The sequence below is a fragment of the Zingiber officinale genome, chromosome 6B (assembly GCF_018446385.1).
Source record: "Zingiber officinale cultivar Zhangliang chromosome 6B, Zo_v1.1, whole genome shotgun sequence".
In the NCBI taxonomy this organism is placed as follows: domain Eukaryota; kingdom Viridiplantae; phylum Streptophyta; class Magnoliopsida; order Zingiberales; family Zingiberaceae; genus Zingiber; species Zingiber officinale.
This window is the reverse complement of record NC_055996.1, coordinates 126,257,309-126,281,420: the sequence shown is the minus strand read 5'-3', so window position 1 is coordinate 126,281,420 and position 24,112 is coordinate 126,257,309. Positions and strand designations below refer to the sequence as shown.

Below are 24,112 nucleotides of genomic sequence, written 5' to 3'. Positions count from 1 at the left end.
CATCCTTTCCTGGCTAGAGTCTGACGCTGGCTCGATCTCTGACATTAACTGATCTTTAATGGTTCGGTCGACCGATCCCATTTTTCGGTCGACCGATAAGCTTCCTTCTCTGTTCATCGTGATTTGCCGAGATCAACATTCAATGCACCATTAATGCTGATTGGTTCGGTCAAGCGATCCATAGGTTCGGTCGACCGATCCGCTTCTTTTCCTTTTGCTGTTGATCGATGTTGATGAACTGGTTGTGCTGAGTCATCATGGTTCGGTCGACCGATCCTCTCGTTCGGTCGACGGATTAAGCTTTGACCGAACTGTACTCTGTTTTGGTCTGAACTGATACCTGCTTTGAGTTGACCTGGTTCGGTCGACCGATCCTCCTGTTCGGTCGACCGATCGAGTCGAACCTGCAAAACAGTGTTAGATAATAATCCTGCAAAATAGAGATTAGCACAGTAATATTATAATGCATGAGTAGTATAAAAGACAGTAGAACTGTCTTGATCTCAACTTGGAAACCTTCCCGGTTTATTCAGTTGGATCAGCGACTTTAGGTTGTTCCTTTCAGCAACCCGACCTCACTATCGCTCCTTCAGTTGTTTACCTCAACTTACCTGCCAAACATGGTCCTCCAAACATGTTTGGACTTTTCCTGCTTAGTGTCTGATCGCCCGATCCACTAAAACTTTTCCTGCAATATTACATTAGCCAACAGCAATAATAGTAATACAGAATACAATGGTAAACCTAAACCTAGATTTACCGAGATCAGCTGGTCCGGTCAACCGCGCGCGGTCGACCAGAAACCATCCGAACAACCTTGCTTAGAGTTCACTCCTCCAAGACTTCTTGTTACCTAAGGTTACCACCCCCTAGGGTTTTCTCAACCTGGCTTCACTCACCAGGACCTAAGGTTACCACCCCTAGGGTTTTCTCAACCTGGCTTCATTCACCAGGACCTAAGGTTACCACCCCCTAGGGTTTTCTCAACCTGGCTTCACTCACCAGGACCTAAGGTTACCACCCCCTAGGGTTTTCTCCACTTGGCTTCAATCACCAAAACTCAGTATTCGGCTACCCAGGGATCAAGTCCTCCAGATCTATCCACCTGGCTTCCACGATATACCAAGATTTTTCCTCTTGCCTAGCCTACAATTAGGACTTCCCTTGATCAAGTTCCATACTTAAGCATACTTAAACATATTTGTCTGACATTAAAACCTTGGAAGTTGATTGCACCAACAACATGAACCTTTTATTTTGGCGACGCGAGCTCAAATGGTTTATTATATTCGTGATCCAAAGGAGGATTGATATTGTGAAATTGTGCATTTGCATTTCATGGAGCTACTCACATTCATCAAAAATTAACTAAATTGGCCAAAATTTAAAAGTAAGCTCTCTATTGTATTTCTTATTAGCCTATTGTTGGACAATATTTCACAATCTAGTATTCTAGTTGTCGAAGATAACAGGGATGTTTTGAATTGAAATTACAAAAAACTAAATCAAACTTATCTCAAGTTGTAAGCCGAGGTTGATTAGGCTGAGTTGATGGGACTTCACTAGCCGACTACTAAGTGCTCTCGAGTGCTTCCCAAGTCTGAGTGGGAAGCTGAGTTCTCATCTGAGTCAAGAAGTCGAGCACCTAGTCAGTTGAGTCACTGGATTGTTGAGTTAGAATGGGTCATTATCTAAGTGTTGAGTGATATCTTATAAAACCTAGCCGCATGAATTCTAGACAATCAAAATAAGAATTCAAATAGGAAAACAAGAACATGTGATCATGAATCTTCGTTTCATCAACATGACATAAGAAAGAAAAATACATAAACAAATATGACAAAGAACCTAATTGAAGAGTCATCCTTGTCTTCAGCGTCGTCCAAAAATAATCCCTGTGGAAGAAGATGCGGCGAAAAGAAAAGGAAGGTCTTCCAAGGGGCTTAGGGATGACGACGCCGAAAAATATTAGGTCAATGGGGAACCAAAATCTCTGTCAAGATTCTTTTCTAAACTCTTGGGGACCAACCCTATATATAATAGATATCTATTATCAGTGCATAGATAATAATATATGCGAGACTATAGATCCCTATATATAGTGAACATTTATTATCAGCATATAGATGATAATAGAAGCGGGACTATAGGTTCTGCACATACAAGGTCTATATCCAATAATCGAACCCAATAGCCTAAGTTAGATCATTTTAATAGGTTTGGTTTGTACTCATATGCACAACTTATAATTAAGCCCATCAATTAGAGATAATAACCAACACTGAGTTGAGAGACCAAATCACTCGACTGTCGAGTGCCTGAGCTTCCAAATGTCGAGTACCGACTTGGACGTGTCGCGCCAAGTTGTCTAGTCACAAATTGTCGAGTCGGGAACTCCTGAGTCGATTGAGCTATCAAGTGGGTTGTCGAGTGCTCGGGAGGATGTTCAACAGGTCGAGAATCGAGGATGAGTACTTAGGAATTAATCTCAAGTCCAAGTGCGTCTTTGCTACCTAAGCAATGAGTCAGAAAAGATAAAAATTGAGGTTTGCATTTAACGCAATTTCCTTAAAATAGATGCGCCCACTCCGATGACTCTTCGAGGTCACATTAGATATATGTTTCCCAAAATACAACGACAAAATCACGTCTACGACCAAGTATAAGTTGTTTGTAGTGAACTGAGCATATACCCGAATGTTATCATAGGTAAAACTATTGAGCAATATGCATGACAGAAGATGAAAAATCAAGGGGAACACAGTGAATGGAGTTTTATTTTTTTTCATATGTATTTCTTCGCCTGTTGCTCGTAGTGTCCTTGTATAGGGGCTCTGATCCTCAGCTGCACTTGAATGGTTGAATAAAGGTCTTTCAATGCCTGAGTATAATAACATTAACAGGCCCGGACCTAAGGTGAGGCCTAGGAGGCGCTTGCCTCAGGCCCACTTTCTAAAAGGGCCCAAAAATTAGTCCATCATTTATGTTAGTATGATAGGTTTATAATTCTCAATTTGCTATAAACTTTGTTAAACATTATATTTTAAATTAAATAAACAAATTGAATTGTTGGACATGAAATGAAAATACATAATTGAAATTGGATTGGGACCGATTTACATCCATCGAGTGGATATGGAGATAAGAATTATATTAATTCAAATTAGGATTGATTTGAACTTAATTTGATCAAATTATGACCGAACTAAATTCATAAGCTTAATCGATTCAGTTGGCTTAAAATGAATTAAGGTATTTTTGAAAATATTTTATCTTTCCTCTTTTTCTCTCCTCAAGCAACAACCCACTGTCTCATGACGCTGACTTCATTTCCTTTTTCTTCTCCCTTTATTTTCTTCCTTCCCTCTGCTATATTCTTCTTCGATGACGACAACAACATTGTTGTGTTCTTCTTAGTTTTCCAATCAATCAACAGCAACCAACTTTTTCATCTCCTAGTCACTAATAACAAGCGTCAAGAGCAGTAAGTTTTTGTTTTTTTTCTTCACAGTAGCAATTCCTCTTTTCATAACAGTTATACAACGATTTGTAGCAGTCCTTTCAGCCTTCTCCCTCCCCTTACTCAGATTATTACTTGTTGTTCAATGCAACAAGCGTTGCTATCTACCATCGCTCATTGTCGGAGCTAACGTTCTCTTGTGGGCCAAACTAAACCAAGGAACCCTTTAGTGTACTTGGTCAAGAAAATTGTTGTTCGTGTACAATTACTGATTGAAACTTGAAAGTAATGATTGATAAATGAATTTCTTGATTATCCCTTAAATTTTTTAATACTTTTCCCCTCTTATTTTTTTATTTATTTATTATAAATGTATCCCTATTTCTTAGTTCTTATCCATTGTTTTTAAATATTTTTTTTAGGTATAATATATAATCATGGCTCCGCAACATTTATTTGGGTCTCAAAAAGGAAAAAACAAAGAAAAGAGACAATTATTCAAAGTCAAATAGGAGATATTAATAAATACTTTAATGGCAACAACAAAATGACTATGGAAAAGAAGATTAAAAACATGATCGGTGTTGAATAATAAATTGTAAATGACTTGGATGAAGAAGATAATGATAATATCTTTAATGTTCAACCTCAAACTATAAACCAACATAGTCCTTCACATTTGAATATTGATGATCATGGAAAATGGGGGAAAAAATTGATCAAAATTTGAGAGTTTTTTAGTTGAAAATTATCCAACTAGAATTGATGGCATCTTGTTTCCTAAAGAAAAAGTTGGTAGACATTTTGATGCATTGCAATATGAATGGATACTACAAAATGGAGAAAAAAGAGAAAATGATTAATTTATTCATCTTCCTTGGATAGAATATTTTACTTTTCTTGTAAGTTGTTCATAAATCATAACAACATCAATACAATTAATCAATTAGTTATTGAAGGCTACACAAATTATCATAATTTGAGTCGATGTCTTATAAAGTATGAAGTAAGGAATATATTGGTTGTATGACAACATTGAATGAATTGGAAAAATGAATGAAAAAAAAATAAGGCAACTGATGAAATAAAGAAAAAGAGCATTAGAGATTAGTGTTAAAGAGGTTAGATGTTGTTGTCTATAGACTTACAAAAAAATAATCTAGCATATCGAGGAAATTGTGAAAAACTTTATGTTGAGAATAATGATAATTTTTTATAAATGATTAAAATGATTACTGAGTTTGATCTAATAATGCAAGTGCACATAAGGTGTATTCAAGCACATAAGACACACTACACATATCTTGGTCAAAAAATTCAAAATGAATTGATTTAGATGTTGGCAAATGAAGTAAAAACTATAATCTTCAGAAAAATTAAAGAAGCAAAATATTATTCAATTATACTAGATTGCACCCAGACATAAGTTATGATAAACAAATATCTCTTGTAATACGTTATGTGGATAATTCAATTAACTCTGTTGTGGTTGAAGAATATTGTATAGCTTTTTTAAAAGTGATTGACACTTCTAGATTTGACATTTTACTGAACTAAAAAATATGTTGAATGATTTCAAACTTAATATTGATGATATAAGAGGGTTAGGGTATAACAATGGATCCAATATGAAAGAGAAGTATAATGGGGTGTAAAAAAGATTACTTGAAATAAATCATAGAGGTTTCTACACTTGTGAATGTCATAGTATAAATTTGACATTATGTGATATGACTAATTATTGTTCTAAAACTATGTGTAGGATTGAAAAAAATGTTAGAAGGGAGTTAGTGCGTGTCATTTTTTTCATATTTTTTGAAAAATAGAGAGATAGCAACGGAAATAGAAATCAAACACAACATTAATATGCACTACAAAAAAAAAAGCTAATAGACAACGCTTTAAAAGCGTTATCTATGTGGTTAAAAAGCGTTGTTAAAAGCACTGTTGTTAAAAGTCTACTCAAAGATAATACTTTAAAAGCATTATCGTTTATAACAAAGACAACGCTTTAAAAGCGTTGTCATTTTTTACAAAGACAACACATAAAAAGTGTTGTCTTTGTTAAAGACAACATATAAAAAGCATTGTCTTTTTGAATGACAACACATAAAAAAGCGTTGTCTTTTTTAGCAAAGACAACAGTTTCACAATGCATAAAAAAATGTTATTTTTTAGCAAAAGATAAAAAGTTTTAAACGGTTGTCTTTTAATACCAAAGATAAATAAAATATAAATGAAAATAAATCTATTTCATTCAACAACATATTATTAAATAAACAACTAAGATAAATATATAAATTATCATCCTTGCACTTCTATAATAAACATAATTACTTGCATACAAAGAAATTTTAATTATGAGACACTCAAAACTACTCCTATCGACTACATCTTATTGCATGAACTTAAAGGATCTTGATAGATGCTACTTATCCTCTTGCCATGAATGTTCTTTACTCATTGGCTTTAATCATTTTCTCGCTTAAATCCCAAAGTCTTCTTAATAGTTCTTCGTTGAAGTACTTTCCAGTCACACCCTTGAGGTTTGGATGGCAGTGTCACATAGCATGTAATTCTTGCTCCTATAATCATCCATACCCGAGCTGTTTAGCTGGAGTTTCTGAATACCTCTATTCACCTTCAAAATATCTGAAAAGACAGTGCACAAAATGAAGCAACACCATGGGAGTTGTAATTTGAAAATATTTACCATAGCTACTTAACTGGAAGCTATAGGATGCCAAACCTTTTTCTTCCACAACTAAACACAATTTTTCTAAGCCTAAAAAATAAACAGTCATTATTGAGTCAACTTAGATATTAATTCTTAAACAAACAAGCCACCGCAATGGCATCAAGAAGAATGCACAAGCATAATTTTCTTTCCCACTCTATGCCCACATCAATACTAAGTCCAAAGTGCCAATTTATAGGGTCGACGACATTGATTTTTTTTTTTTTTTTTGCAATATTAAATGTGTAAAGCTTTCTTTCTCATATGTTATTCCTACATAACAACAAAAGAAGCATATTGCCTTTTCTACTACCACTATGCTTAACAACAATTCAGAAATTAATATGATTTTAGCAAAGGGATTATGGAGATAAAGAAGCTATAATAGGAGGATTATTTGGCAAACATGTTAGATATGTAGTAAGGATGTGAAACACAGGAATTAACTTCAAGAAAAAGCCATATAATCATAATAGATCAGCTTGAGAACAACAGAGAATTCAAAAAACCTTTATGCTTGAGTGTATAAGCATAGAATTTACTTGCATAGACAAGAACTCAAGGTTTCCCAAATGAAAACACCTGAATACGTGGGCATAATCATTGATACTCACAGCAGAAACATATTACACAAGTATCTTCTCAATAGTTCGATTGTAGCAAGGATAGTTATTTTCATGCTCGATCGTAATTTCTGTTCACCACCATGAGCAAGTATTACAAATCTTGAATCAAAAGCATGTAAAGAGAAGTGATCCTGTCTGAGAAACTTGATAAAACAGAAAGCTGGGGAGAGAACCTAATGTTGATGAAAAAGAATACCCGGAGACTTTCGATCCGAGAAAACCAAAGCGGATCCGGAAGAAGAAAATCACAGAATACCTCCTTGTGCAAAGACCCAAGGGCGGAAGGAAGAATCCTTGGAAGAATACTAGGATCTGGAGCTGTAACAACCTCTTGCGCACAAGAGACCAGCCAACACTATTGTCAGCGACCTAAAACCGGGGTGGGAATCCCTGACTAGGCCCTCTAACGCTCAAGTTAGTGATTTCTCTTGGTGGGGAAGAAGGAAGAAGATGAACAATAACTCTAAATTAGGGTTTGCAATAGATGACTATGTGTGTTGTGAGCGTGAGCATACCCGGCCAATGGAGAGGATTCCCCTTTTTATACCACTTCACCTAACCTCCATAGTCATGAAGTGGACCCTGATTTGTTAGAGTTTGTTATGAGATGCCATAAGCCATGTACTTGCATAAAATAGTTTTTAATGAATCTTTCTTGTACCCCAGATGTACCCTTTTTGTCGCTTAGTACCTGCAAAAAAGTCTAGAAACATTTTTCCCATCAAATTAATCAACCTGTTATACAATCACATGCTGCAGATATTTTCATAAGCTATTTATGAATATTCTCGAAATATTTGTTCTCACCCTATCTTATAAATTATATCGAGGTATATTTATCGCTCATGTCTACTTACCTTGTTTTTGTTATGTTATAGACAGCCTGATATTATACTATGATTTGTATCGAACGTTATTGAACCTAATTTATGTTCGGGCGGGTTATTAATATTGTTCAACATATGTCTTTAATCGTCCGATAATATACCCTAAATCCTGTAAGGCCTTGTATCTTTATATACCCGGGTGATCATATACTCTCAACCAATACTAGTCTATATCCAGATGTGCTAATTCAGACAATCTTGACTTATCTATCTTAAACGTGTATACCCGGCCGATATTGGTAGATCTTCCTTAAGGTATTATATCGGCTGATATTGACTATTTTCTTGAGCATATTACCGGCCGATATTCATGCTTGTTTAATCCTACTATCTCTTTTCTCCTTCCCACCGGGGACCCACTAAACCTAACCCATATCAAGAAGCATACTAATTTTCACACAAAATGCCCAATAAAGGTAACAAGACCCTAGCCTTTCTAGACATTCAGAGGTTTGCAAATAAGAAAATTATACCTAATTCCTCAACTTTATCAGAGAAAAAACTACAAATTTCCTGCGACATAAAAAAGACTTATCTTACCTCTTCCACCGGAAATAGCAAGCCATCCGGCCAAAACTAACAGCGTTAACCACGACTGTCAGGCCAAGGCCATCCAAATAAGGAAGATTCCTACATGGAACAGCAAAAATGACTAATCTTTCTATGATTCTTCAAGCATTACATGGAACTAAAAGCGAAAAAGGAGCTACAAAAAAGGGGAACCAAATCTCCAATAGAAAAAAAATGTTGAAATTGAGTGAAAAATCAAAACTTTAGTTGAAGAAAGACAGGAAAAGGAGCTTACTTTCTTTGTAATCTTGTTTGGATCAACAGGCGTCCGCGAATTAATGCGAAGGATCCCATGGGGTTGAAAATGGAGGAGATGCGCGGCGAGGTGGCTTTCGAATCGGTCCAGTTCGCATACCCTTCGTGGTTGGAGGTGTCTATGCTGAGGAACTTCAACCTCCGGGTCCCAGCAGGGCAAACGGTGGTGCTGGTTGGCACCAGCGGGAGCGAAAAGTCGACGGTCGTTGTGCTGCTACAACAATTCTACAACGCGGGCGTCGGCGCGATGAGGATTGACGACGTGGACATCAGGAACCTGCAGCTGAAGTGGATCCAACGCAAGCCGACGGTGAAGATGGAGGAGGATGGACGTCGACCAACGGATTGAGGTCGGCGTTCGGCATGAGAGGGGTTGTGGCATTCAGTGTGAGGCATGAGAGAGGAGACGTCTTGAAGAGACGCGCGTTGTTTTTAGAGAGAGCCCTAGGCTTCTCTCTTCTATAGTGTGGCATCCAACGGTTCAGATCTTTCCAGATTTAAAAGTATTGTCTTTGATCCAAAAAAATATCAATAGACAACGCTTTTTAGTATTTGAACAAAAAAAATTACCAATAGACAACGTTTTTTACTAAAAATTGTTGGGGTTGCAAGGTTGCAAACATAGTCCCATATTGGAAACACATGGGAAAGATCATGGGTTTATAAGAGAAAAGATATCTCCATTGGCATGAGGCCTTTTGGGTAGAGCCCAAGAGCAAAACCATGAGGGCTTAGGCCCAAAGTGGACAATATCATGCAATTGTGGAGATATCTAAATTCTTTTCGATCCTACAAGTGGTATCAGAGCCCGGACTGCCAGAAGGTTTAACCACCGACTGTGCACAAGAGCTATGGTCTGATTGAACCATGTGAGTACAATATTGACCTCGAACAAAGAAAGTGGGGGCTCCTATGTTCGGATCAAGAGGACCAGACACCAGGCAGGAAGTCCTAGTTGCGGCTAGGCAAGGAAAGTCCTAGTAGGTCGGGTGGACCGAGGGGCAGGAAGTCCTAGTTGCGGCTAGGCAAGGAAGTCCTAGTAGGTCGGGTAGACCGAGGGGCAGGAAGTCCTAGTAAGTCGGGTAGACCGAGGGGCAGGAAGACCTGGTGGGTCGAGGATCGGACGTGGGAAGCCTATGGTCCTTTGTTTGAGGGGGGGATTGTTGGGGTTGCAAGGTTGCAAACATAGTCCCATATTGGAAACACATGGGAAAGATCATGGGTTTATAAGAGAAAAGATATCTCCATTGGCATGAGGCCTTTTGGGTAGAGCCCAAGAGCAAAACCATGAGGGCTTAGGCCCAAAGTGGACAATATCATGCAATTGTGGAGATATCTAAATTCTTTTCGATCCTACAAAAATGTTGTAAAAAAAAAACATTTTTTAAAAAAAAATATTATCTTTTAAGTGTTATAAAATCCCAAATTTCCCATAGTGACGATTTTTTTTACTTGGTCCACAGCCTGTAGTGCTAGTTCAAGACCCACGATCATTTATCACTTTCGTTGGGCAATTCACTAAGTATTCAATGAGTACAAAAATTTGAATATGCACAATAATTAAAGACAATAAAAATACCAATAACAAATTGAGATCCGAAGTAAAGCATTCTTGTTGTTGCGACGTTTCGATGTCATAGCAAAATTTTGGAGCAGTACAAAGATCGTTTGAGAGTAGAAAAATTATGTCTGTAGTTGTGATCGAAGACTCATTTTATAGTGCATCATGGACACTCGAATGACCTAGGGGAGCTCAAGTGAGCCTCATCCTATCCGATGCAGTCATGCGTTATCCTATTGAGATATCTTTTTAGTTGAGATGCCTGGAATGACCTAGGGCGCATGGATTCCAAGCGCTTGAAATTACTTAGGGAGCCCAAGATCCCAAGCGACAACCCCTGAGAATTGCCCAGGGCACCCTGGATCGCCCTAGATTCCTCTCCAAGTGTCTAGAACTTTTTCTAGGCTATTTACTTTGGCTACATAGATCATAATGTTAGCACACAAGCATAATATAAAAGCATACATAATTTTGAGTCTCGGGACTCTATTGTCCTAACTTTCATATTTTGTTCAAGGGAACGTGCCCTCACCTATTTTTCTCAAAAGAGTTTATTTGACTTGCCAAGCATTCGATCCTCTATATCTATTTGGACTTCCTACTCGATATCCAATCCTCCGATCCTCCGACACCCCAGACTTCCTCTCGATGTTCAGTCCTTTAGATCTATCAACCTGCTAGACGTCCAGTCCTCCAAACTTGTCTAGACTGTTGGTCCTTTTGGAGGCCGGCAAGAGGAGAGGGATGAATTGCCCTGAAAAATAAATCAACACTTTCTCAGCTTATAACTAAATAAAGAACACTTGTAAATAAAAAGCAAAGAGACTAATTAAAAGAAAGCAGACACAAAGGAGTTACTTGGTTTGCAATCAGAAGATTATTAATCCAAGTAGAATATGGCGCGCACTATTTGAAGATCTCCTTTGGGCGGAGTAGCCTCTTACAGCGTTAACAGCACAGACAGAAAAGTATAGCACAAAGAATTGGATTACAAGTGAATTGATTTAACTGTGAAAATTCGTGCTATATTTATAGCACTTTTCGGAGCGCCTGGAAGGGTTCCGGGCACCCTAGGGGGGGATAAAATTTTATCCCTTTAGCACGAATCGCGGTTTGACCGCGATCTGGATAAAAACTCGGTTCAGTCATCCGGAAGGGTTCCGGGCGTCCGGACCCCCAAAGTCAACTCTGGTTGACTTTTTCCATCCGGGACCTCTGCTCTGATTCAGCTCGCCTCGGTCCGGGTCTTCCGCTCCGACTCCGCTAGCTTGGGTGATCTCGGCCATCCAGAACAAGGCTCACCCGAACCCAACTTTCGGCCTTCTCCTCGAGCAGTCTTCCTCCCCGGTTTCTCGTTCCTCGAACGTCACGTACGTTCTTCTCATCCACCGGTGCACTCTTCCGCGGCACCTCGTCCCTCAGGTGCACCGATCCAGTCCGCTCTCTCCCAGTGTCATCCTTCTCGCTAGCCGCGTCTTCCGCTCAACTTCATGTGCTCCTAAGCTCCTGCGCACTTAGACACAAGGGTTAAACCAAATAAGACCTAACATAACTTGTTTGATCACATCAAAATACCTTGGGATTCCAACAATCTCCCCCTTTTTTATGTGAGCAACCCAAGTTAAGCTAGGGTAAAACAAACATAATGTAGAAACAAATAATTTTACAAATAAGTGTAAGTAAAATTTTTTAATGAAAATTTTGAATACACCTCCCCCTAGACTTAACATTCTTCTCCCTCTTTGATCACATAAAAAAATGGGGTTCTTTAACAAGTCTAAGGTTAATTTTTTTAAAAAGAATTTGCAATAAATTAGAAAATTTGAAGTGTTAAAAAAATCTAAAGTATGCAAATTTCTAAGTAAAAAGAAATTTGATTTTCTAAGTTAAACATAACATTTTGTGCAACAAAATAACATATTTTAACATAAATAATATTGAATTTTTCTAAGTGAAACTTTAGAAGAAATTTTAATAAGTGCTAAGAGTTGCAAAAAGTTTCTAAGTAAAAAAAAATTCTGAGTTAAAAATAATTTTAAAAAAATGATACAATTTCTCTATGTTTTTGCAAACATAAATATTTTTGAGAATTGTTTAAAACAAATTGAGTAGCTCTTTAAAGCATTTCAAATTAATGTTTTTCAGTTAGTCAATTAAACTTTTCATTTCAATACTTGGCTTCCAGACAGTGGCGAGGCACTAGGCCTTCTTGGTTATTGGAGCAACAACCACTTTCTAGACAAAACCTTATAAAGAAATTAAATGTTTAATTTTCTTGCTAAAAATACTAAGTCTAATTTTAAATTTAAATTAAATTGATTTTTGGAACCCAATAGAGGTTCCTTCCTACAGGGTTAATCGGGTATTTTTTAGGAATATAAGCCTTTGATATTTTTCTGATTTGACTTTTGTGAAACCTATAGTACCAGTTTAATCCTCTATAATTTCTAAAAGAAGAAATATTTGAACAAACAGAATTTTTCAAGTTTTCTATTTCTTCTTTTAATTTATCATTTTCAACTTTTACTTTTTCAAAGTCTTCTATTATGCAAGATTTTGTCAAAATTCTTTTTATTTCTAAAATTTTATTTTTTTAAATTTGGTATTTTTACTTTTTAACTTGAACATGGATTTTTCCATAGACTTAATTCCAAAATAAAGCTGATCATGAGGTAAGAGACATACCTCACTTACCATATCAGACTTGAAGCCTAACTCTCCCTCTGTTTCACTACATTCATCTAAAGTCGCTCCCCTTCATCGATGTTGGGTTCCAATGTACTTTGCCCTTCATAGCTCGCCATCAGTGCTAGTCCAGCATATTCTTGTACTTCGGATTCAGATGATGAAGTGTCGTCTCAAGTAGCTTTTAGATTCTTGTACTTCTTGGGTATCTTGACTTTATCTTTCTTGAGTTCTGGGCAATCCTCTTTTAAGTGTCCTTCCTTTTGACACTGGTAGCAATGAACCCTTCTTCTATTTCTCGGATTCTTCTCATTCTGTATTTTTTTAAATTTATTAGATCGAAAGAATTTTTTAAAATTCCTTACCATATACGCTTCTTGATCTTCTTCTGAGTCTAACTCAGGTTCATCCTTCTTGGTTGCATTTAGCATCATAATTTGGCTTGATTCCTTTGTTGTCCCTGCACATCTGGTTTCGTATAATTCAAGAGTAGAAAATAATTCCTCTAGGGTACTTACCCCCAGGTCCTTTGAAATGTAGTAGGCATTGATTATCGAGGTCCATTCCGAAGTTCTTGGAAAAGCGTTGAATGCGTAGCGTATAGTGTCCCGATTGGTTACCGTTTCACCGAGGTTCTCAAGTCTGGTAATTAACTCTTTTACCTTTGCGTGTAGATCAGCTACTTTCTCACCTCTTTCCAGACGGATGTTCGTTAGTTTGTTCCGAAGTATATCTTTTCTTGCGAGCTTGGCTTCAGATGTGCCTTCGTGGAGTTCCAGGAATTTTTCCCAAAGTTCTTTGGCCGACGAGTAGCTTCCGATGCGGTTGACTTCTTGAGGCGGCAGCACGCTCAGCAAGTGATACTTCGCTAGGTTATTCGCTACAGAATCATTTTTCTCCTTCTTCGTCCAATGACCTTCTTCTTTTTCTTCTCCATTTGAATTCATCGGAACTACAAAACCATATTTTATTATTAAACGAATTTCGAAATCGATTTTCAGAAATACCTCCATACGACGTTTCCAGTGTGCGAAATCTCCCTCGAATTTTGGTGGAACGATGCTTGGTCCAGCCATTGGTTCCTTTGTTTCGGTCGGCGATTAGTACTTCTGAAGCGTCCTCGCTCTGATACCATTTGTTGGTCCCTTTGGAGGTTGGCAAAAGAGGAGGAGTGAATTGCCTTGAAAAATAAACCAACCCTTTCTCGGCTTATAACTAAATAAAGAACACTTGTAAATAAAAAGCAAAGATTCTAATTAAAAGAAAGCAGACACAAATTAAAGGAGTTACTTGGTTTGCAATAAGAAAATTGATAATCCAAGGAGAATATGGTGCACTATCTGAAGATCTCTTTCGGGCGGAGTAGTCTCTTACAGCGTTAACAGCACAGACAGAAAAGTATAACACAGAAAATTAGATTACAAGTGAATTTATTTAACTATGAAAATTAGTGCTATATTTATAGCACTGTTCGGGGTGCCTGGAAGGGTTCCGGGCGCTCTAGGGGGGATAAAATTTTATCCCTTTCGCACGGATCGCGGTTTACCACGATCTGGATAAAATCTCGATCTAGGCGCCTAGAAGGGTTCCGGGCGCCTTGGACTGTTCCGGGCGCCTCAGACTGTTCCGGGCGTCCGGACCCCCAAAGTCAACTCCGATTGACTTTTTACGTCCGAGATCTCTGCTCCGATTCAGCTCGCCTCGGTCCGAGTCTTTCGCTCTGACTCTGCTAGCTTGGGTGATCTCGGCCATTCGGAACAGGGCTCACCCGAACCCAACTTCCGGCCTTCTCCTCGAGCAACCTTCCTCCCCGGTTTCTCGTTCCTCGAACGTCGCGTACGTTCTTCTCGTCCACCGGTGTACTCTTCCGCGGCACCTCGTCCCTTGGACGCACCGAGCTCGTCGGCTCTCTCCCCGTGTCGTTCTTCTCGCTAGCCGTATCTTTCGCTCGACTTGTTGTGCTCCTAAACTCCTACACACTTAGACACAAGGGTTAAACCAAACAGGGTCTAACTTAACTTGTTTGATCACATCAAAACGTCTTGGAGTTCCAACATAGGCTTCTTGCCTGGTGTACTCAATCTGTCAAAGTCTTCTACCTAGGGTTTAACTGACCTACTAGGGTTTTCCTTTGCCTAATATCCAAACAACTTAACCTACTAGGAATTTTATCTTTGCTTATTATCCACTAAGATTTTTACCTTGCCTAGTATCTAGTCAACTTAACCTATTAAAACTTTCTAGTTAAGCTATATGCACACTTAGTCAACCTAATTAACTTATAACATAGCTTAACTTTGAATTCTTTACCAATCTCAAAACTCAGGGTTAAACATCTAGTGCACCCTGTACCAACACTATGTCTATGTTTAGAGTGATACAATATATTTATACATTGTTTTCTTCTTCTGCCAAGCATTGGAAAGTTTTTAAAGATCACATAGAAGGCCTAACTGTTAGACTATTGTCACAAACCCATTGAGAAAGTCATGTTAAAAATGTGAAAGCTATAAAAGAAAAAACATAAAAAATTAAAAATGTTTTACTTGATTTGGCATAAATGAGTAATAATCCAAAAATAAAGAGTGAAACTGAATCATTCACAATATATGAACTTGAAAATTTTGAATTCTTGCTTGGCATGGTAATTTGGTATAAGTTGTTGCATGTGATTAATACCTTGAGTAAATTTTTTCAACATGAAAATATAGACATTGATGTTGCAATTCAACAATTAAAGGACTTGTTCTTACTTTTGAAAAGTATAGAGAGTTTTGATTTGATAAGGTCATGATGGAAGCAAAGCAAATGGCGGAAGAAATGAAAATTAGAACTATGTTCAAAGAAAAATTAATATATGAAGAAAGAAATAATTTGACGAAAATAGTAATGAAGATGTGATGCAATCATCTGAAAAATCTTTTAAAGTTAATTATTTTTCCTTTTTAATGGATCAAACTATTTATTTACCAAAAACTCGATTTGAATAATTTCAAGAAACATTTGTATTTTTATTCAATTTAGAAATATTGAAATTTGCTAATAATGATAACCTAATAAAATCTTATAAAAATCTTGAAAAAACTTTGAAATATAATGACAAGTTAGACATCATATGAGTTATCAATTTTAACATGGTCTTAAAAAGAGCATTAGATGTTTAATTACTTATGTTGTCTATAGGATTTTGTTGATTATATCAGTTACATATTTAAATAATGAACTTATCTTCAAAGAATCATGTCACAAAAAAAATTAAATAAATTAAAAATATTATCTATTGAAAAAAAATAGTTAAAGATGTTAATTATACAAACTTAATTGCACAAGATATGTTCTATTTAAATAATTATTAATAATATTTAATTTTTATTTCATTATATTTTATGATATTAAATATTATTTAATTTCATATTTTCATTAAAAAATTATTATCTTGTGACAAATCTTGCAATTTTACTAAAAAAAATTGTTGGACAAAGTCTTATACCCAAAAAAAATTCATCAAATATGTTAACGTAAAATTTTGCCTTAAAAATAAAAAATTATCATAAATACAAAAATATTTTTCACTGCTAATTTATAACAAAATTTTATTCGTCATAAACAAAATTAATTTTCATAACAAATCAACAACATTAATTAACATCACAAATCAATGACAAAAAAATTTTCATTGCAAATCAGCAATGAAATCGTTTTCACTAATTTATCAGACGAATTTATTTTCATTGTAAAATTTATCACAGATTCGGATTTTTCAAAGATCGAGCTCTGAATCAATTTCTCCAGCCGCATCGTGGTAAACAAATAAGATAACAATTTTAAACCTCAATTTGAAAAGAAGAATACTCACATGACAGACTTCACTTATTTAAGTTTGTTTCACGGAAGAACACAACAACGAAAGCATTCATCGTTCAATGTAGCAAGCATTAAAAAGAATAGCATAGCGTAAAATTGCAAAAAGCAAACTTCGATAATAAAACTTTTTTACATCCCAGTAGGGGATTCAAACACAGAGGTAGTAGTAGACAACAGCAAAAACCTAAACCCTAATCAGATCAGACAAGCAAATCAGAGCAATTAAGCCCTCTCCCCACGGATCCTGCGAGCAAGTTGAATGTCCTTGGGCATTATAGTCACCCGTTTGGCATGGATGGCGCATAGATTGGTATCCTCAAAGAGACCAACCAGATAGGCCTCCGCCGCCTCCTGGAGTGCTGCTACAGCAGAGCTCTGGAACCGGAGGTCCGTCTTGAAGTCCTGGGCGATCTCACGGACAAGACGCTGGAACGGAAGCTTACGGATCAGAAGCTCTGTGCTCTTCTGGTACTTGCGGATCTCCCGCAGCGCCACCGTGCCAGGGCGGAATCGATGGGGCTTCTTCACACCGCCGGTGGCAGGCGCCGATTTGCGAGCTGCCTTGGTCGCCAGTTGCTTGCGCGGGGCCTTCCCTCCTGTGGATTTTCTCGCCGTCTGCTTCGTCCGAGCCATTGCGATAGATTATGAAATCGGCGGGAGGAAGAGAGAAGTAGGTTTTGTGATTTAGGAATCGGAACGACGATTTAGGAAGAAACACGGGGTCATTTAAGTAGGAGGAGATGTGCCAGGAAACAGGCGGGTTCCGAAAGTGCAATCCCTCCGACTAAGTCGTAAGTTTTAGACCGTCAGATGTAGATAAATGAATGGTAGAGATCTATCTAAAACTGAGCATGCGGATCGCGATCCGTGGCTAAACCACGAAGCCTTTGCTATTGCCTTTTGGAATATTGGTATTTTAGGAAAAAAATAAAGACACTTAACTTAATCAAAATATGAAAAAAAAAATTTCTGCGCAAATTCGGTAACGAAAATATTTTCATTGCAAATACGATCCGCAACTTCCATAGTTAAGATTTATTTTAAATCAACCTTAATACTTCTCCACTCGCAAGATCGAAATAGCATCTCATTCACAGTGGAATCAGTCGTCTTCCATCCATCACTTCACCTTTTCCAACACCTATATGATTCATGTATACTATCTTTGTTTTGTTTCTCAAGTTAGGCAAAGTTTTCTAGAAATGATGATCGAAATTGTTAAATGAACTTAAATTAGTTAAATTTCATAAATAAATTATTTGTTGTGTTTCTTAGATTCTATGAAATTCATTTGTGCTCTTATTTTTTCTATTTTGATTCCTGAAAGATTATTTATTAATTTTAGTCCAAATTATTTTACGCTTTTATCTTTTATTTAAGTCCTTGAAGACCATCTGGCATCAAAATTATTAAATGATTTTAAACCAATTAAATGTCACAAATAAGTTATCAAATGTTAATTTATAACATAGACAACCCAAAACTCATAAGAATTAGTCTCGCATGTCAAGTTTTGAACTAAAACATTTTAGGCCTGTGTCCGATAAATTAATATATTAAAATTCTCATCGACATGACAAAGTTAATAAGAACTAGTGACTAGAAATTTAAGGAAGAAGAATTAACCTATAAAAATAGTTTTAACTTTTAAAGATTGTTTTTCTTTTATTTTCTTTATAAGGTAAGATTCTAATATTTTTATAATTGTATATACCTTTTAGGGTTACAAAAAATAGGTGGGACAATTATCATACCAAAGTTATATGTTGCTCCGCCCTTATTTGCATGTGTAATATAATATATAAACGTGTGCGGGTAACATATTTTCTTTATAAAAAAATAATTTAATTTTTTATATCAAATATTAAATTCATAAGAATAAATACTATATTTAATCTTAGCTAAAGGAATCTTAGCTAAAAGATCATCCATAAATTAGATAAGGATACACCAAACCCGCTCAACAACAAACTATTTTAACAAATTTCCTCTTATAAAAAATTAATTTAATATCATACTTGATTTTAGCGAAAAAACTGAAAAAAGTATACTTTTTAACATTTTCAACCCACACTACAAAAAAATACAGTTTTACCGACGACCTTACCGACGGAAAATAATTTCCGTCGGTAATATTGGAAATCACCGACGGAATTAAAAATTCCGTCCGTATTATTTCCATTACCGACGGAATTAAAGATTCCGTCGGTAATTTTTCGATGGAATCTTTGATTCCGTCATAAATGTGTTTTTTTTAAAAAAAAAATGATTCACCGACGGAAAAGAGTTTCCATCGGTAATTTATTTTTTACCGACGGAATCTAGATTCCGTCGGTAAATCCGACTAAAACACGAACCCTAGCCCTTTGCTTTCTTTCCACGCGCGCGCAGTGGCACCTTCTTCCTCCTCCTCGATTTCGCCTGTAAGAACTCCTCTCCCGCGTTTTTCTTTTCCTCTCCCTGCTAGCCTTTGTGGCGGCCGACACTGGCCGTCGTTGCCTGCCACCAGTGGCCTGCTGGTCGCTGTGCAGGTCGCCAGCGCCCTCCTGGCCGCTGTGTCGGCCGCCAGCGAAATGTTGGCTATTGTGCTGGCCTGCGCCGGTTGTCTTTCCACTTATTAATTTTTTGATAATTTTTGTGCTAAATTATTTTTATTCTGTAAACAGATAGTATTTGCTGCTCTTCTCCGGTAGACTTTCACAGCTTCAGGTATAATTTAGTTTATTATATTTTATATTATTTAGCATGATTTAATTTAGATATATGTTATGTTTGTATATTAATCTGTAACATAATATCGTTCTTTTGTTTGTTTTGTGTTTATACGTTAATCTAAGCTCATTTCTAATTCTTAATTTATTAGTTTTAGGTGAAAATGTCTATAAACAAAGTTTGGATGTATAATCGATTAGAAAATGGATTTATTAGAGATGATTTTATTGCTGAAGTTGAAGAATTTATCAACTTTGCTAAAAGTCGTCCAGAATATATGAATGGTGTAGAATTAAAGTGTCCGTGCAATCATAAAAAATGTCAAAATAGAGCTTTCCGTGATGAAGATACTGTAAAAATGCATATATGTAGGAATGGTTTTGTGCCAAATTACTACAATTGGTACTGTTACGGAGAACCTTATTTGTATGAACCAATTGGGTCTTCCGGTGGTTCATCATCTGGCACAACTTTTACTGCGCATGACTCATCAACTTATGATATTGGAATGCAATCAATGGTTCACGATGCAATGAATGCCGCAGTTGATTATTTCAATATAAACGAAAGACCTGCACCTGAATATCAGCAACTATATGAAATGTTAAAGGCTAGTGAAAGAGAAGTGTGGGAAGGCATTCCCTCAGGTCATTCGCAATTATCAGCTACTACAAGGTTATTGAATATGAAAGCAGAATATCATTTTTCAGAAAGATGTTACGATGATATTTGTCAATTGATGTCAGAGTTGTTGGGACCGATTATGTAGCTAGAGGGGGGGTGAATAGCTCAGCGTGATCCCGTGTTCGTCGTTGCTTGTTTCTTAAAAGATATGCAGCGGAAAATACAAAGAAACAACCACACAACGCTAACTCTAGGATTATTTGGTATCCACTTCAAGAAGAGGTGACTAATCCAAGGATCCACACACTCACACACCCTCCACTATGTAAATACTCCTTTTCGGTAACTACCGAAGGCAGAGAAGTCCTACAAGTTCACACTATAAGAAGAAAGGGAAAGGGAACAAAATACAAGCTAAAAGCTTACAAGTTAGCACAAGAAAACCCTAACCCTAGATTTCTTCTTCTTGCTGTAGATCCGCCTCTTGACTTGGGAATATCTCCAAGAACCCTCAAGATCTGGCGGTAAGAACTTTGTGGAGTTGATGTGAAGATCGCTGAAGAGAAAAATCGAAGCCGTGGAAGTTCTTACGAGAGAACAGCTCGCCAGCAACTAAATACGACGCCAACGGTCGGATCCCAATCAATTGGATTGCTCCCAATCGATTGGAGAGGCTTTGGATCGATCGACTGATTGATCCAAAGTGCCTCTGTGCTCTCAGGAATTACCTGGATCGATCGGCTGATCGATCCAGGACTTATCGCGCAGAATCGAACCTCCCAATCGATCCACTGATCGATTGGGGGCTCTGGATCGATCAGCCGATCGATCCAGAGCTGTTTTGTTCACGCGACACTTCTCCCCAATCGATCCACTGATCGATTGGGAGAAGGCTTGTCGTGGGGACTTGCCCAATTGATCGACTGATCGATCCAGCTCATGGTTTTTGTCCAAAACCAAGTCCAAAGTCCCCTAAACCAACATCCGGTCAACCATGACCTATTGGTACATCATGCCTAGCATCCGGCCGCCCTTGACCTGCTAGGACTCCCTCACCAAGTGTCCAGTTAATCCTTTTGACCCACTCGGACTTTTTTTCCTCATGCCAAGTATCCAGTCAATCCCTTTGACCTACTTGGACTTTTCTACACCAGATGTCTGATCAGCCTTGATCCATCTGGATTTCCTCGTGTCTGGCTTCACTCACTAGGACTTTCCCAATTGCCTGGCTTCACTCACCAGGACTTCCAACTGCTTAGCTTCACTCACTAGGTCTTTCACCTGGCTTCACTCACCAGGATTTTCTTCTGCCTAGCTTCACTCACTAGGTCTTTCCATCTGCCTGCCTTCACTCACCAGGACTTTCACCTAGCTTCACTCACTAGGTTTTTCACCTGGCTTCACTCACCAGGTTTTCCCTTCTGCCTAGCTTCACTCACTAGGACTTCTCATTTGCTTGGCTTCACTCACCACGACTTTCCATACTGCCTAGCTTCACTCACTAGGTCTTTCACCTGGCTTCACTCACCAGGATTTTCCTTCTGCCTAACCTCCCAGTTAGGACTTTCACCTGGCTTCACTCACCAGGATTTTCCAGTCAAGTATCCAGTCAACCTTGACCTACTTGACTCTCCTTCACAATCTCACCACATGAGCAATTGCACCTGCAATCTCCATGTCTTGTCTTCATGTATTGTCAAACATTGAAACTCAAACATCAAGACTCGAGCTTGACCCAATTCAAGCTCAGTCAACCAGGTCAACCTTGACCTAGGGAATATTGCACCAACAAGAGTTACTTCCTGCTGACAACATAATGATAGATAGTTTTTACAGTACCAAGAAATTGGTTAGAGATTTAGGTTTACCTGTAGAGAAGATTGATTGTTATGTAAACAACTGCATGATATTTTGGCATGAAGATAGCGAACTGAGTCAATGTAAAATCTATACTCACCCTCATTATAAGAATGGTACTCGCATACTAGGGAAGAAAAGGAAAAATATTCCTTGGAAAGTGATGTATTATTTTCCTTTAACTGCTATACTTCAACGTTTATATGTATCTGTCGCTACAGCTTCTCACATGACGTGGCATCATGAACATGAGCATGAAGGAGGTATTATGTGTCGTCCTTGTGATTCCTCTGCATGAAAACATCTTGATACTGTATTTCCCTCATTTGCAATGGAACCACGTAATGTGAGATTGGAACTTTCCGCTGATGGATTTCAACCATTTGGTCAATCGGGATAGTAATATTCATCCTGGCCAACATACAATTTACCACCCTGGATGTGTATGAAAGATAAATTTATGTTTCTTACTATTCTTATTCCTGGTCCAACCAATCATAAAGAGAAGATAGATGTTTTCTTGCAATCGCTAATTGCAGAATTAAATGATTTATGGCCCTACACGTAAATTTGTCGATTCTCGATCTCGGACCCTACACGTAAGATTATTAACTTTATTACAATTGTTCACGCATTTCTATTTTGATTAACTTTAATAATTGATATCAAATTAAATATTGATCAATATTATAATTTTGAACATAGGAGAAAATGACATAAAAAGTGGCTTAGGCCTCTCAGCCACCATCAGAGGGGGAGGAGTCATAGTCTCTATCCACCGACGCGCTAAATGAGATATATTATGATGTTATTGGTGGAAGGACAAAAAACTCCACCCTCTACGGCCTTAACTCTCAGGCCAAAGTGGCATTTGATCGTTTTAGGACTCCGAGGGGTCGTGCTAGTTCCTCTTCTTCTAGTGAGGTGCAGTCATTAAGACGCGAAAATGAAGAACTGCGCACTCAACTAAAGTCAATGGATGAGAGGATGACTTCTATGGATCAGTGGAGGGCCGAGCAAGATACTCTCTTTGCCAGTATGCGACAGATCGTGACAAATTTCGCTCGCACCCAGACGCCACATGGTCCTAAGTCACAGGAGACTCAAGACCCATCAGACCGTGGTGATTAGCATGTTTCGAGGTTTGTTCAACTACTATTTAAATCTTTATTTATCATACAAGTTACATGCAAAATATATTTGATTGTTTTATTTTACTCTGCTCATTTCTAAATATTACATTATTATATGTTTCAGGCATCAGGGTATACATATTCAGCACGATCATCATCATCATCTTCTTTCTATCTAGGTATTTATTTTTTAAATGTAATATTCATTATACATATATGTAATATTTTGAATTATAATCGATATCAATCTCATCATAATTTATTGTATTTTACTTTTTTGCAGGATTTTACATTCGTAGTTACGTTGTTTTGGATTATATGTTATCATGGTATGAATTTATATATATTTGAGCACGGAAATGCTTTGTCTATATTATGTTTGATTCTATATGTTTTTATATATATGGAGTGTGTTGTTTCTATATGTTTTTATATATATACAGTGTTTGTTTCTATATTATGGATTGTGTTATAAGTTTGTGTGTATCTATATATGGTTTGTTAGATATGTAAACTGTGATTGTGTTAGTTTATTTGTAAACTATGGTTGTATCTGTGGTTGTATCTATGATTGTATGATTGGTTTTGTATGGATATATAATTTGTATACATGTTTGAATGGGAAAACAAATAGGGGTTGTCAGTTTTTTTTTATTTTCCTGACGGAATCTATATTCCGTCAATATTTCTATTCGGAAAATACCGACGGAAATGGTTTCCGTCGGTAAATATCGACGAAAATTCCATTTCCGTCGGTATTTTACGATACGATTTTTCCCGTGGTATTTTACGATACAAGTTTTTCCAGTCCCCTGTTCCGACGAAAGTTTTATTTCCGTCGGAAAACTTGGCGCCAGCTGTCTAACGGTGTTTACCGACGGAAATATATTTCCGTCGGTAAGTTTCCGACGGAAATATGGTTTCCGTCGGTAAAATAGGTTCCGACGCATATTCTCGCAACAGATTGATTTCCATCGGAAATATGTCAATAAGACCCTTTAGCGACGGAATGCCGACGGATATTTCCGTCGATAATCCTGGAAATTTTTATATTGCCAAGGTATTTATAGAAACTTTTTTGGTCGCAGTGTTCCCAATTATAAGATGTGGAACTAAAGAGAACTCCAGATTTCTAATTGAT

The 24,112-nt window shown here is 37.2% G+C and overlaps 1 protein-coding gene across 1 annotated transcript; it reads right to left on the bottom strand.

The window, feature by feature from the left end:
* Positions 1–16,731: 16,731 nt before the first annotated feature.
* LOC121989389 (histone H3.2) lies at positions 16,732–17,372 on the bottom strand. Its single transcript, XM_042543411.1, has one exon. The coding sequence runs from the start codon at positions 17,276–17,278 to the stop codon at positions 16,868–16,870; it is 411 nt and encodes a 136-aa protein (XP_042399345.1). The 5' UTR covers positions 17,279–17,372; the 3' UTR covers positions 16,732–16,867.
* Positions 17,373–24,112: the final 6,740 nt, after the last annotated feature.

What these genes read in the sequence shown, in the direction of transcription:
- LOC121989389 (XM_042543411.1), bottom strand. Translation starts at nt 17,278, where the DNA reads ATGGCTCGGACGAAGCAGACGGCGAGAAAATCCACAGGAGGGAAGGCC.